Genomic DNA, 14,529 nt, shown 5'->3' with positions numbered 1-14,529 from the left:
TTTATTATCTTTTGAATTTTTTAAATTATGGTGTTTGCAGGAATTAATTCAATTATAATTTTTATAATTACTAAAAAATAAAGGTAAAAAATCAATACTTATTACTTTTTATAATTGTAGGACATGTAGCCTTGATGGAAATAAAGCAGAAAAAACTGATGCACCTACAGAAGTAGCTTTTGATTTCCAAACAACAAATCCAAATTCATACGAATAAAAAATAAGAACTGTAAAAATTAAGCTAAAGATTAAATTGGTACTTCTGTTGCTGAGTTATAACAAAATGTATGTCAAGTATATGGATCCAAATGAATTGCTTAAAGAGTTGCAAACATGCACGATGGATACTGTTATCTTCAGAGTCAGTATTACTCAAGATAGTTTAATCCTTTCTCCTATGTATAATTAATTTTCATTATGTTCATAATTAAAAAGTTTATACCTTTTTTTCTAGAAATTAATAAACTATGCTTCATCATGCAAACAATCATGGAATGATGATAGTTTGAAGGAATGGCAGCCTGTCTTAATATACATTGTACAAATTTTTATTCCAAGCACAGAAGTAACAAGAGAAAGAGCTTTATTAGCTTCTCATACCTTCTTTGCTTTGCTATCAATGCAACCTACTTTGCTCTTTTTAAAAAATACTTTTAACAATTTTTTACGATCTAACACTAATGATCTATATTTCTTGGATACAAAATATGATACTGTGGAACCTGAATTATTTAAATTACTTTGCTCTCATGGTTACTTACAAGTAAACCAGAAAGAAATATATTCCAATGATGTTTGCCTTCTCATTTTCGACGTCATATATGAATACTGTATAAAATACACTAAATATTCTTACTTTGCATACAAGATATTGTACATGTGGTTAAATAGAACAATGAATACAAATTTCTGGGACACTTGTGATTCGATAACAGAACAAAAACTGGAAGCAATTATTTTCTCAAACTGGTGTAATGCTATTAATGAGATTAGCAAACAAAATTCGCTATCTGTTTTTAATTTATACTTGAAAATTATGGAGAAGAAGTATAGTGGATACCTGGGTTTCTTATACAAGCATTGCATAGATAATATCTCTTGGACGAACGAATTGAAGTATGATATATTTGCGGAAATTTGCACAGTCTGGAATAATGTTCCAGCTATGACTTCTCATGATTTTTTATTTCCTCTATGTATTACCTTGACAAAATATAACTTACGTTCTGCAGGAACAAAAGTTTACATAGCTATTATAAAGAAATTGAATGAAGATGAATGGAAGCAATCATTTGGATGTATAATGAATTACCTTTTTCATTCATGGGAGATGGAAAAGTAAGTTTAATGATAAATGTTGATTCATAATGATATCAGATATTAAATAGTTTTTAATTATTTTTAGTGAAACCCACGGTGCTCTTCAATTTCTCTGCAAACATTGGTTTGAACCTATTATTAAAAAGTACAAAAATATATTACTATATTTGTGGAATTTGACAACAGACATAAATGGACACTTTCTGCGTTCACATCTTCAAAAAATGGCTAGTGAAATGAATATTGATCTTCCACATGAACCAAAAATCGAATTTTATCTAAGTCACAGCAAAGAGATTGTGAGACTAAATGGTTTTGCCATATATTGTTATCAAATAAAGAAGATATTCAATAAAAACAGAGATTGCTTTAATATCATAAAAGATTTGTTATGGCATAATGCAAATAGTACATCAGTGCACATGAGAGATGGAATTGTCAAATATTTGAAAGTATTTTATGCTAATATTTTAAAAATGTGTGACACTGAAACAAACTATGCAGATGATGTGTATCATATTACATATTGGTTACATGAATTTTTATTGGATTGTTTTGAAATTGGTTCTTGTTATCAACGAAAAATACTTGGTTTAAATTTATACAGAGCCATGCTTTCTTTTACCAATGCAAATGTATTTAATAAGTCTAACAATATTGAAAACGTATCTTGCACTTTATTGCTGCAGAAACATTTAAAAGCGAGTGGAAAGTGGGAATTTACAAGCAAAAAGAGTTTATTTTATTTACTAAGACTTGTTTTAGATTCTGCTCTTGATGTCAAGCAACTAGCTACTTCTATTATTCTTGAATACTTTGATAAGGATACTTTAACTAATGCGGAAAAACAAGTAAGAAAGCATTTACTTTAATACTTAAGTTTTCATAAGAAACTATTACTAAACAAAAAATATTTCAGACTTTATACAAGGTAGCATTGCAAAATTGTAATTCGTCGAAATTCTATGAAATCGAAAGTGGAGCAGTTGTTCTATCAATTTTAGCAAATTGGCTACCTCTGCATACATTGCAAAGCACGAGTAATAAGTATACAAAATACTCAGATTTTTTGCTTAATGAAGCCTCAAGTCAATTAACACACATGAAAGAAGACATACTAAAGGCGATTGTGCACAATACACCATTTTATGGTGTACTAACAGCCTTATTGAATACTACTTTTCGAAATGGTCCAGAGAGTAATTGCATTACTTTAGAATTTATGCAAAAAACATTGCATCTATTGAAAAATGGTGTTGATTTTTTTTTATCTGTACTTTCTTCAAAATCTGAGAATAGAGGTATATTTTATATAACTAGATAAAATTAAGAAAAAATATTTTTGTTTTAATTGAAGTGTACTAAATTTATAGAATACTCATCTTCATTCGCGGAAATGGGACTAGCAATTGATGAAGTAATTAAAAATAGCGAAATAGATACTGTCAATTTTGATGAACTGAATTTAACTCCTGCACATCAAGTTCTCATCTCTTGCATTTGGATGTCCTTAAAAGTAAAGTCTTAATTTTTATTGTCTGTTTTGTATAACACTATACCTATAATAAAATAATATTGTTTCAGGTGTCCTGTGAAATTGCTTGCGAAATAGGAACATTAATGCATTCAGATGAAATTGTAAAGAGTTCTGTTAACATTATCATTACCGTGTTACTTAAATGTAGGCACAAAGGAGCGGTGGAGGCAGCTGGTTCTTCAATAGGACACTTAACTAGGTAATTTTTAAGTTACACGAAACAAAAAAAAAAGAAACAAGTCATCTTCCAATTTAAAAAATTACAGGTATTTGTGCAAAGAAGCTGAATACTGTAACATGCTAAAACTGCATGTGGTGCATATTCTAGAAAATGATGATATGCATTTGTTAAATATAACAAGAAGAGGCGCAGGATTATCAATAATGTTTCATAAAATTGTAGTTAACGATAATCGAAGAGACAGACCACTTTTACATTTTGCAGTGCAGAAATTGTTAAATTCATTGGAAGACTTCCCCGATGATGTTCTACAAAATTTTGAGGCCCAACATGATTCTCCATGGGCAAGACGTTTGCATTTTTTGCGTGCTTTAGTATCCGATAAAGAAATACACGCACACTTAATTCCGTATATAGAAAGGATTTCATTGACTTGTTTCAAATACTTGAAATCTGAAATATGGACAATAAGGTAATGTAAATTACAATTTAAAGATATAAAATTAAATTAAAAAATGAAAGCCAAATAAAATAACTATAAATAATTATAAATGTTTTCAGAAATGCAAGCTTACAACTATTTGGTGCAATAGTTTCAAGATTAGTAGGCCAAACTTACGACGAAGCTTTAGATTTTGGAAATGGCTATCCCATTAATCACTTTGTCACACATTATCCTGTACTTGCAAACCATGTTATGAAAGAATTGCATAATTTTTCGTTTACGTTCACAAACTTCTCCACTGCGCTATATTTGCATTCAAATATTGTGCACATTCTTATACTACTTTCAAAATTTTCGAACAGTGGGTGCGACTTAATCGAATATTCTGCTCAAAAATTTGTACCACGTGTACGACATGTACTTCGTACCTTGTTTAAAAATCCTATTTTATATATTAGGCTTTTGGCTGCAAAGGCATATGCAGCACTAACAGATGTTTTGAGTATAAAATCTGAGATTAAAAAGTTAAAATGTGATGTCCTTTTGAGTCAGGATGCAAATTTGATACATGGACATTTATTAACGATGAAATATCTGAAAGAAAAATTATCTGTTGAAGAGAAGTATATGCATTCTTGCACAGATATTGCAGAGTGCACAACTTACGAATCTAGAGAATGCATGGAATTGTTACAACTTCGGAAAATACTACAAATCTGGAATACCATGCCCGAAAAAAACAATCCACAGATATGTTATTTGATCCAAGCATTATTTTTAGAACTGTCAGAGTCTATTCCTAATCAAATATGTGTTACAGATATATTTCCTATTGACCAAAATATATCTGTGTTATCTTCTGAGAAGATAAAACCAGGATTTTTCAAATATATCGATATTTGTACAAAATTGTATGTAGATTATATGAAGCGTACAAATAATGTTAATACTGATATTTTACATAAAATTTTAGATTCATATTGTATTGATCAAAGCATCTCTTTTCTAAATTATTTATGGCCCTCGGTATCAGCTTTAAAAATTGTTCTTGAACGTTTACTATTATATGAACATAATTGCAATGAATTACTCCTGAATACAATGACAAATTACGCTCTGAGAACTTTTAAAGATTTGCCTTTAACAGATCTGGACGAATTAAGTACTGAAACAGTGTTAGACAATTTATCGGTTCAAATAGAAAAAAGTGTAACATACACTAGTTTGTGGCGTTTGAAATGTATAGTGATATTAATATTTTCTAAAAATGAAATACTTATAGATAAAATATTATCTCTAGTACTCGGTTTATGTATCCATAAAGAAGAACATATGAGGCAGATAGCAGCTGAATTTTTACAGTTCTCAGTTCGTCGTTTTACAAAACTAATAAACAAAAATCAATTAATAATTTTGTATTGTTGTTTAATTTTGTTAAAAGATGATATCTCAGAAATATCCGAAATTATCGCAGAAAGTTTAAGAACATACGTCTTACAAACAATTAATAGCGAGTACACCTTTTTAGGACACACTGAACACATTTATCAAGAACTATTATCTCATGTAATGCTTAATCGATCGAAGTTTTTCTTAGGTAAAGACATAAGTCTATTCTTTATAAAATTATTCACACATAATATTAAAAATTTCGACGTTAACGTGATAATTGAAAATCCTTTTTATCACGACGATAATCCTTTTTACAGAGAAGAGTCGAAGTTTCTAAATCTTTGTTTTTATTACATACAGCAAAATAAATACAGTCGTAACAAGTGCTCCACAAAAATTACCGTAGAATACAATAATGAGAACGTAATTGATAGTCTAGGAAAAATTGAAGCAAAATATCAGCTTCAAGAAAAATGTTCTTTCGAATATACTAATTTAGAGACTGTTTTAAATACTAAATACCTGGAATATTTATCAAAAAAGCAAAGAATTGTAATGCAAGAATATAGCTAATGATGACAATGTACAATTATTTATTAAATAAATGATAAGTAATGATGAAATATTTCATAATTGAACACTAATAATTCTTATTAAAAGAAATCTCGAAATAAATACTTTCTAATCCATCAAAATACACAAGTAATGTTTAATTAATACTCCTGAATAAATACATCTGTACACCTTACAGACATACTAATGTCTGTATATTCACAAAGCTTATGTCTTGATATTTACATCATAGTATCTACATTTAATAGTATCAGAATATAAGAAAAGTCTGAACAATAATAGAATATATTACACATTCTGAAATCCTCCTTTAATATGTTGTTTCCATTCTTTGCCTCGAATATATGCTTTTCATTTTGTATCTACAGTTTACATCGTTGTATGATATTAAATATAATCTGATAAATTTGTTACTAATATAACATTTTATGATGAATTACGTTTCGTTCAATGATTGAGCTAAAAAATCTTGTTATTCGTGTAAATTAAAATTATCATGTAATATTAACATGTTTTGCGCGTAATTTGAAAGATCTCATACAGAAAAACATATTTTCATCATGTACAAAATTACAAAAATTTAGTTTCAAAAGTAGTCGGGTATTAAGCAAATTTGTTCATTTGAAGAAACATTTATTTGCTAACTGCGCATCGTCTCTTATTTAAATGCAACTGTAATTAAATAAAGAATTAAAGAAAGAAGATGATCTTTGGCTCGATGAAATGGCTACGCGATGAATGATTCGAGCGCAGCTTCTTTCTTTAATTTCAAGTTATGAAAAGAATATATCTAATAATGTAATAATTGAACACTGCGCCGTGCATTCGTGTGTGAAAGAATTGTACCTCCTAAAACTATGTAAAATCTAACAAAGAATATGGTAAAAATGGTGTAGAACATCATTTATGATAAAATATAACACCAAATAATTTTTTCTACACGGATAAAATTCATTAAATATTCTGATTTTATACAGTTATTAAATTATGATTGAAATAAAATATTTTACGTTAAAAGAACAGAGGTCCGAATAATTTTTTATCCGCTTTTGATGGTAATACATTTTTTCAATTAATTTCCAACTACTTATTTGATCAGATAATCCTAAAGACTATTTGATCCGCCTTTGTGATATGTTGCTAACAATTACAGTAAATTTCTTTGGTGATTCTTTCTATGTACATGAAAGTATACTTTTATAATTGCTAAAGTGTATCTAATCTCACGATTATTTGCAGGAGTAACATCTTTTGATAAAGAAATCGTGCACACACGCTTGCGAGTGTTTTTATTAACGTTAAGTAGCCGATACTACCTAGAGACGAATATTAAACTAACGGGATTATTACTATTGCTATTAATAGTAAATACAGATATATATATATATATATATATATATATATATGAAACTATAATAAAAAGTTACACATATTTGAGATTTAATGTTCTACTATGAAGCAAAAATGATTGAAAATCAATACTTAGTAAAAATATTGTTTAACAATAATTGTTTCATTCAAACTAAACAAAATTAAATTTTTTAAAAAGTCTTTTAATCAGCGATTATAGAGTTAATTTGCAGTCTAAATTTTTATAACAATTGACGTGATTAAATAATTTTTTGAAAATAGATTTATTAAGAACTTTTACTATTTTAAAGTTATAACTATCGAGATACAAGCATATTTATGCATTTTATACTCATTCGAATGTTTAACATTACAAGAACAACAAACTATTTTGAGAAATGCTTTAAAAGTATTTTTTTTCTTGTATGCATGAGGATTTACCTCATGAAAATTGGAGATATATCTTTTCTACTGTATGTGAGGTATTCCTCTATATTGTGTAATATAAAAGCTAGTGCTTGTATAGTATAGAAGCACCGTTATATCTTAATACGTTCGAATTTAATACCTGTCTTTGTTACACAATTTTGCATAATACAATACAAACATCAGGAACCATTATTCTTTTTTTTACAATTGAATTAATACGCAGCAGCAAGCCATAAAAATATATTTATTCTCCTTAATTTGATATCTTTGCAGCACGATTTTTAACCCCTCAAATTAGCTGTTTTATAAAACTTATAAGAGAAATATTGATTAAATACTAATTGTTTTTTGTTAAGGTTTGAATGAAACTGTATCTTCTTTGTTGAGCATTGTTTCTCAATCAATGAATTGTTTAACACGAACGTTACTATTTTATATTTTAAACAAAATAATTTGACAACGCATGTGTTAAACTTTTCCTTGTTGAATACATTCTGTTTCATATAGTGATAATTAGTAACTTGAATAATTTACAAATAAAAAAAATATGGATCTTTTTTTTTCTCTTCGTCATCCTTCTCATTTTAGAATGATGAACGATTGTCTAGCTTTTAGCAGATTTATTATATTATTAAAATTCTAGTGAACATATAGTTTAGTCTGAAGAAAAACGAAAAGAAAAAAAAATTTTCATTTTACAAGCTTAAATTCCTGCAATTTTTTGTGTGACCAGAAATTTATAAGCACAGAATTTTTATCTGGCAAAATCTCATGTAATTAAAAAAGGAGTATCAAAATTATTTGAACAATGTACTAGATAAATAAAATATAAACAAGTGATTTCTGCATTCATATTTTTCTTTGTCTATTTATATATTTTTTAATCTAAAGATTCGTAACATAAACCACTTAAACCTCTTAGAAATTCTATATAAATAATTAAATATACAAGGGATAGAGCGACATAAAATGCATGCAGAACTTTGAATTGTTACAAACGTAGCATATTACAGCGACGAAATTTTAGAACGTCTAGTTATTTGAGCATGGGTAAAAAATCGTTGGAATAATGAAATAGTCACAAGATACCTTGATTATCCGCACATGAAACTGTCAGTAATTCTCTGGTATATAAATTTTGTTTATAGTTTTTATCAAGCGATACATGATTTTCGTAACGTTGCAAACTATATCAACTTTTTTAAAATATTTTACAATCTTATGGACTCTTCATCCCGTATTAATTTGTGAATCTTCTTTCATTCAAAAAAAGTAATTTTTTGTTTAATTACTTTCATTAGTCAAAATGGGACATTTAGATCCCTTATGTATACCTAGAAATATTATGTTCTACAGAATACGATGCATTTACTAGTAGAAGAAAAATAACGCGCATCCGTAATTACATACAATACATTATTGAAAATGCTCACACCTTCATTTGGATGCATCAGCGTAATGAAATTTTTTTAGTATAGTATGCTAAGTGTCTTCAATGGAATTTCAATTCTTTCAGATTGCTTATTAGAAATTCCATTTTAGACATATACAAAACATATTACACGAAAAAATAAGGCTAATTCAATAAATTCACACGCTTTCTTCCACACACACAAATGTGTATATATATATATATATAAATTCATCCATACATTATATGGATCGCTATTTACCATGCACAAGTTCAGTGAACTTGTACTTGATGTTTCTAACATAAAATCGAATCACCGCAGAGACAAATAGAATTAAAAATAATAAATTGCAAATTGAATTAACAAGTACCTTTTCTTAACGATATTATCGATTATCAAAGTGCCTGTGATTATTTTTTTCACGTTTCGTATTCAAAAGTATACTCATTTGTTATTTAGCCGTTTGACCAAGGCCTACGGATGATTTCGTCTTTTGAGATGATTCTGCTGTTTCGTTTGGTTGATCTACATCCATCTAAAACGCAAATGTATAAATATTTGGTGTAATATTTTACATTAATTAAAGCAAAAGTATTTTACCTTTTCTTCTTTTTCGTCGTCGATCAATATAGGACCATTTTCAGCCTCATATTCTTTTAAAACCGCATCTAAATTATACCTCCGTCGATAGTTTACAAAAAACGATCGCAAATGAGCTTCTGTCTTGGTTCCAATTACATCAGCAATTGCAGAAAAATCTTTTCCATACTTCCTAACACCCTGAACAGCTAACAGTAATTCATCGTTTGTCCAACGAGCATTTATACGACTTGATACTTCTGGTGGCCGTAAATCATCGATACCATCGGCCGTTTTCCGTTTCAGTGCACTCACTTGTTGTTTATTTGATTGTATCTATACATTAAAAAATACATATGCTGCTTATTAAATATGCAGGTTTACCAGTGAGCCTCAAAATACATAAGCTATTATGAAATATTTGTAAAAAATGTATCCACACGTTTGTTATAACGTACTTGGCGTTTTAGGCTAACAATTTCTGTGTCGATTGCTTGTAAACTGTTGTTTGCTTGATTGGGTTGGCCAGCCAATGCTGCTAAATCGTCGTGATTAACGACCAGGCCACGAGGTGGTTTTCGTTTATTTGTACGACCTGGCATGGAACTTAATGGTCTTGCTACACCAGTTCGCCTAAACCATTTGAATAAATTTGTGATGCAGTTGACTTTGTAGAGAAAGAGAATAAATATACACGAAATAAACTTTCTTCAAAAACAGCAACTAGCGCACTGATAAGAATGCTCATACATTCTTAGGTATGAGTAGTTAAATGTGAATATTATTTGTGAAATTTTAGAGATCATATTCTGTGCTTCTGTGTATGAACATTCTTACTTTGGAAAAGAGTTTAAAATTTGTTTAATTACTGATATTTAATTTTACTTGCACTCACTGACCTCCAGTGCAGATAGCAGCTGTGACACGCGTGTCCTTTCGGCGTCGCACGAACACTATGACAAGCAACGCCACAGTTGCTACACGAGCCCTACAACATATAATACCCTTTTAAAATATAGTCTGATAATCCCCCCACCCTCTCCCTCTGATTAAATTTTTTGATACTGTACAAGACTAATATCTCAAAAGCAACTTTTTACTAATAAAAATATTGAAGTATGTGCACCCTCACGTTATTTGAAATTCTATTCAGATATATTAATTCATCCTGCTATAAAAAAATGAAAAATACAGAGTTCTATATCTTTATATGCTTATCAAATTTGTTCAATCTACAAAATACCAATCTTAGTTAATAATTTTACGAGATATGCTTCCCTAATATTGGATACTTTTGTGCTTCAATATTTTTTTCCTCAGTAAGGTTTCAGCCTATCGAATCAAATGCTATGTAGATAGTTTGTGCAATATTTTCTTACTTTTTTATCTGTTTACTGTTTTCTTATTAAAGTAGAGAGATTTAGATAATAGAAAAATAAATACAAGACACAAAATAGCAAAATATAATAAGCATACTATGCTATGCGACTGGGTAAGGTTTAGGCTGAGTACCTGAACCTGAGGGGCGTTTTCCGAGTCGGATGGGGCTTTGGCTTCAGTGCCTTGGCTTCCTGGCACAGCTTGGTTCTTTCCACGACGTATTCCGCGGTGGATCGTCCATTTCTGGAACGTTCCACATTTACGATCAAAATAACTTTAAATTTGCATAAGTGATGCAAAGTAGACTTGGGTTTTGAAGAGCTTAGATGATTTTTGTTCATGTCACATTGCGCGATATAGTATGTAAAATATGAAGAAACGAAGTTAACATGTTAGTTTTATACCTTTTGTAATTAAACTTATCAATATTGTTTTATATTCTATTATATAAATTTTTACCAATAGCAGATCAGTGGCCTTAGTATTCTTATCTCAGTCACCGCATGGAATACGTTACCGTGTGGATACATTTTTTTTAAAACGCATATAATTATTTATGTAGTATACATATATTTCTTTAAGCCAGTGCCATGGCATTAAGATGTAGCAAGAGGAAAACACTACCACACGCAATAGCATAAATGTGAAATCATTTAAAGTAATTCCATAGCAAAATAGCAAAACAAAGCTGTAAGACTTATAAAAAAAAAATTAAAAAAGCAACTAAAATGAATTTGTTATTCTGTCCTTGTGAATAACATAATTTGTTTCTATTTGCTATAATATTATAACTCATAGTATTTGTAACAGCTTATGAGTTTAATTATATTTGTAGATAGAGAGAGAGCAGAATTGAATTTTTATGTATATCCAGTGCATGCATTGTTAGATACTCCAAAAAATATCTTACTTTTTCTTCCGACTCACTATCTGTATTGGAACCTAATTCGCTTCCATTTTCACTACCATTTTCTCCTTCCTTTCCACCACTTGTTAATTTTCTTGCTTGTCTGTCCATTAATGATGTTCTAGTTCGAGTTTTCTTCCAACTATAATAGTATTTAACAAGACTCGCAATAGATTTATCAGGTAACTGGAAAAATAACATATCTCTTTTACTATATTGGTATAACTTTAGTAATTATTTGAGATTAAAGTTTAAATAATAGGACCTACCATTTGTCTAATACGATGAAAACTTTTTCCATGAAACTGAAAGGCTTGCTCGAAAAGAACTTTATCTTCAACAGTCCATTCATCAGGAAATGGTGTGAAATTAGCTAGGTCTAACACAGCACGTTCCAAATTATGTTTGTGCCAAAATAACATTCCTAATGCTTGTTCTCCATTGTAACCGTATTTCTCTTTTGCTAATATGATGTACTCATCCACTGTAAAAAGTATTGTTTAATAACTATACTCTTTTGAAATATAAATCATAATAAATACAATTTGTACTCACATTTTTGATCAGGTATATCTGTGGTAGGAGACCATACAAGTAGTGCTCTGTCTGGACATTGGTCTAATCGCCGTTCTAAAACATAAAATTTATAATTAGATTTGTATATTGAACAAATGTTTTCAATAAATCATTAAGTGAACAACATACCATTAACTGGTACAAATTCTGGAACAATAACTTGATAATCCCGGCCAACACGTATTTTCTCTGCTGGAACTTTAAGAATAATAGCTTTTAATTTACAAGAAAATTTAATAACATCTAAAACTGAAAATGAAAAATATCTACCCATTATACAAATATAGGATTATTTTAATCAAAATAAAAGCATGGTGTTTTTTTCATTAATGCTTTACTAATGAATATACTACTATGTTTACTAACAATTTAAATACAAATGTTTAAATTATTCAACTATATTAGGTTTATTTCGACTAAAAAAACTAATCACGATATATTAAGTTATATTTATAATAAAATTTAAGAAATCTTGCTAAAAGTTATTAGAATTTGTTTCGCAAAAACACCCCTAAAAGCGGATCGAAAATGGTAAGAACTTAAAAGCAGGAAAAGTGGAGCGCGCTGTTTGAAGATCCTTACAGATTTTCGCATTCAATCAATAGAAAAATTTACAGATTTGCAAAGAAAATTTCAACTTCGAGCAATTCATATATTTTGCATAAATCGATTAGACTATCATCTGATGAGACCATATTAATTATAATGATAATTCGCATGCAATGTGAAACTGGTACCTCCGTCTTCTTCGCTCGAGGATTCCGTCTGTCCATTGGGGCTGGGGCCCCTCGATCTTCGCCCATTTCTAACATTTTCCGAATTTCTCTCCGCCAAAACCATCTTCTAGTTCTGGTACGGTGATTGTTTTATCGAATAATTGTGATGATAAAGCTTCTGTCGCACTAGATACCGACGAAACCTGCGATGCAAGCGATAGCTTGCGATTACACGGTGCTCCGTTGAGTCTGACTCGCGCTTCGTGCGACCGTAGCGAAAGTAAAATGGCTGCTTACTGAAAGTGATCCGATTGGCCAACGATTTACTGAGTAAAGATGGCAACGTATATTTTCAATGAATTTCGAAATTAATTGTCCCTTAAAGAATAATTCTTTTGTCAATTTCCTTGTAATCTTTTAAATGTATTTCCTTCTTTTAATACATCCAAATTCTTTAAATGAATACGCACGCTTTGTCCATTAAAACAACGGAATTCCAAGTGAAACGTATTATTACGTTTAATAGTTTACTTTTACAAAAACGTTAATATTCTCGAATCACTTTTAACGTTCCTGTCATTCTTAAATAAATAATAATTTTTACTCAGGTACCACGTATAATTTGTCGTATTAAAACAGGAAATATATGTATTTGTTAATGATGTATTTTTATACCTCCAATTGGAATGCATAAACTAAGATTTTGAATAAGTAACACTGTTATTAATAAATAATTGTCTTCGATATACAATAATTCAAAATATCATAAATTTGGAAACTATTTTAAAATAGTTTTGTCAAATATGACTTAACACGCGATATATCGAGTTATACCTGATCCTTGCGTCAGATCTTCGACTTCTGGTTTATGATTAGCCATTAGATGCATAAAATACGAACAAAAGAAAAATATACTTACAAACTAGATGAAATATAATTGAGTCAAATTGCATTAAAATTTGTAGAATGTATGGCAGAAGTAGATTGAAATAACGAGACATCGATATATCCTATACATTGATGATGTCACGAGGTAAGGTCACACGAGTTACACTTGAGAATCTCTCATTTAGAAGACTCATTTTCGTAATAAATTTGTAAAATATTCAATAAAAAGTTATTATAATAGATAATCTAATCTATGAGAAAGATAATCTCACTAACAATCCAACTTAATGAGTACCATAAACGATTATAGACCTAAAATAAGTCATAACCTCAATTCTACAGTTTGTGTTAAATGTTCTATCAGCAAGAGGCGCCACTATCAAGCAATCGCAGTCTCTGATAGACTTTGCCGTGTAAGGAACTTTCGTCGCCTATTTAATGTAAATATTACATTTGTTGAGAATTTAGAGTTTATTTTAGCGTAAATAAGCCCGAAATTATCGTTCGTGTTCCCCGTGCAATTTGTTGTTTGGCGTCATTCCGTAATATTTCTCGTTTAGCCGAGATCGGCGATAACCAAAAAATCTCTCCGTAGGTATTCTTTTTTTCCTTAGTATTCGCTGATCTTTTTTCTAACGTTCTATTGAAGCCAGATTTTATGTTTCGCTTCCTCAAATTTTACAACCCTATGCAACAAAATCCAAAATCCATTAGGATCTTTCCCGGATTTCGTGACATTAACTGTTTAGAATAGTACAGTGATTAATTTTTGTTCACCAGCCAATTGTTATACGTATTAATAAGTTAAATTGAATATCCGGTGTTCTTTTCGTCAATGCTTCCT

General features: G+C 29.6%; 2 protein-coding genes across 4 annotated transcripts; one reads left to right on the top strand and one right to left on the bottom strand.

Moving 5' to 3' along the window:
• Positions 1-43: 43 nt before the first annotated feature.
• On the top strand, positions 44-5,651 carry LOC143187061 (uncharacterized). Its single transcript, XM_076391010.1, has 8 exons — positions 44-361; positions 455-1,338; positions 1,406-2,171; positions 2,240-2,621; positions 2,694-2,836; positions 2,905-3,056; positions 3,124-3,510; positions 3,600-5,651. The coding sequence occupies exons 1-8, from the start codon at positions 284-286 to the stop codon at positions 5,446-5,448; spliced, it is 4,641 nt and encodes a 1,546-aa protein (XP_076247125.1). The 5' UTR covers positions 44-283; the 3' UTR covers positions 5,449-5,651.
• Positions 5,652-7,020: 1,369 nt separating this feature from the next.
• Corest (REST corepressor) lies at positions 7,021-13,232 on the bottom strand. 3 transcript variants are annotated; one of them, XR_013003107.1, is made up of 11 exons: positions 12,819-13,232; positions 12,211-12,279; positions 12,061-12,135; positions 11,775-11,989; positions 11,509-11,691; positions 10,731-10,841; positions 10,118-10,206; positions 9,677-9,851; positions 9,240-9,554; positions 9,010-9,174; positions 7,021-8,561 (listed from the first exon to the last, which is right to left on the bottom strand). XR_013003107.1 is itself a non-coding variant. In XM_076390565.1 (10 exons), the coding sequence occupies exons 1-10, from the start codon at positions 12,919-12,921 to the stop codon at positions 9,091-9,093; spliced, it is 1,419 nt and encodes a 472-aa protein (XP_076246680.1). In that variant the 5' UTR covers positions 12,922-13,232; the 3' UTR covers positions 7,021-9,090. The 3 variants fall into 3 exon arrangements, 2 of the variants coding, with proteins under 2 accessions (XP_076246680.1, XP_076246681.1); XM_076390565.1 differs by having other exon boundaries at positions 7,021-9,174; XM_076390566.1 differs by lacking the exon at positions 10,731-10,841 and having other exon boundaries at positions 7,021-9,174.
• Positions 13,233-14,529: the final 1,297 nt, after the last annotated feature.

The sequence above is a fragment of the Calliopsis andreniformis genome, unplaced genomic scaffold, assembly GCF_051401765.1.
Source record: "Calliopsis andreniformis isolate RMS-2024a unplaced genomic scaffold, iyCalAndr_principal scaffold0022, whole genome shotgun sequence".
Taxonomy (NCBI): domain Eukaryota; kingdom Metazoa; phylum Arthropoda; class Insecta; order Hymenoptera; family Andrenidae; genus Calliopsis; species Calliopsis andreniformis.
Note: the sequence above shows the minus strand (reverse complement) of the source record. Positions and strands in the feature narration are given on the sequence as shown.

Bases quoted from the DNA above. Each gene is read 5' to 3' on its own strand.
- Corest (XM_076390565.1), bottom strand. From the start codon at position 12,921: ATGGTTTTGGCGGAGAGAAATTCGGAAAATGTTAGAAATGGGCGAAGA. The intron at 12,280-12,818 runs GTACCAGTTTCA...TTATTCTTAAAG, and splicing joins CTCGAGCGAAGAAGACGGAG to TTCCAGCAGAGAAAATACGT. The intron at 9,555-9,676 runs GTACGTTATAAC...TTTAATGTATAG, and splicing joins TTGTTAGCCTAAAACGCCAA to ATACAATCAAATAAACAACA.
- LOC143187061 (XM_076391010.1), top strand. From the start codon at position 284: ATGTATGTCAAGTATATGGATCCAAATGAATTGCTTAAAGAGTTGCAA. The intron at 1,339-1,405 runs GTAAGTTTAATG...AATTATTTTTAG, and splicing joins CATTCATGGGAGATGGAAAA to TGAAACCCACGGTGCTCTTC. The intron at 2,172-2,239 runs GTAAGAAAGCAT...AAAATATTTCAG, and splicing joins TAACTAATGCGGAAAAACAA to ACTTTATACAAGGTAGCATT.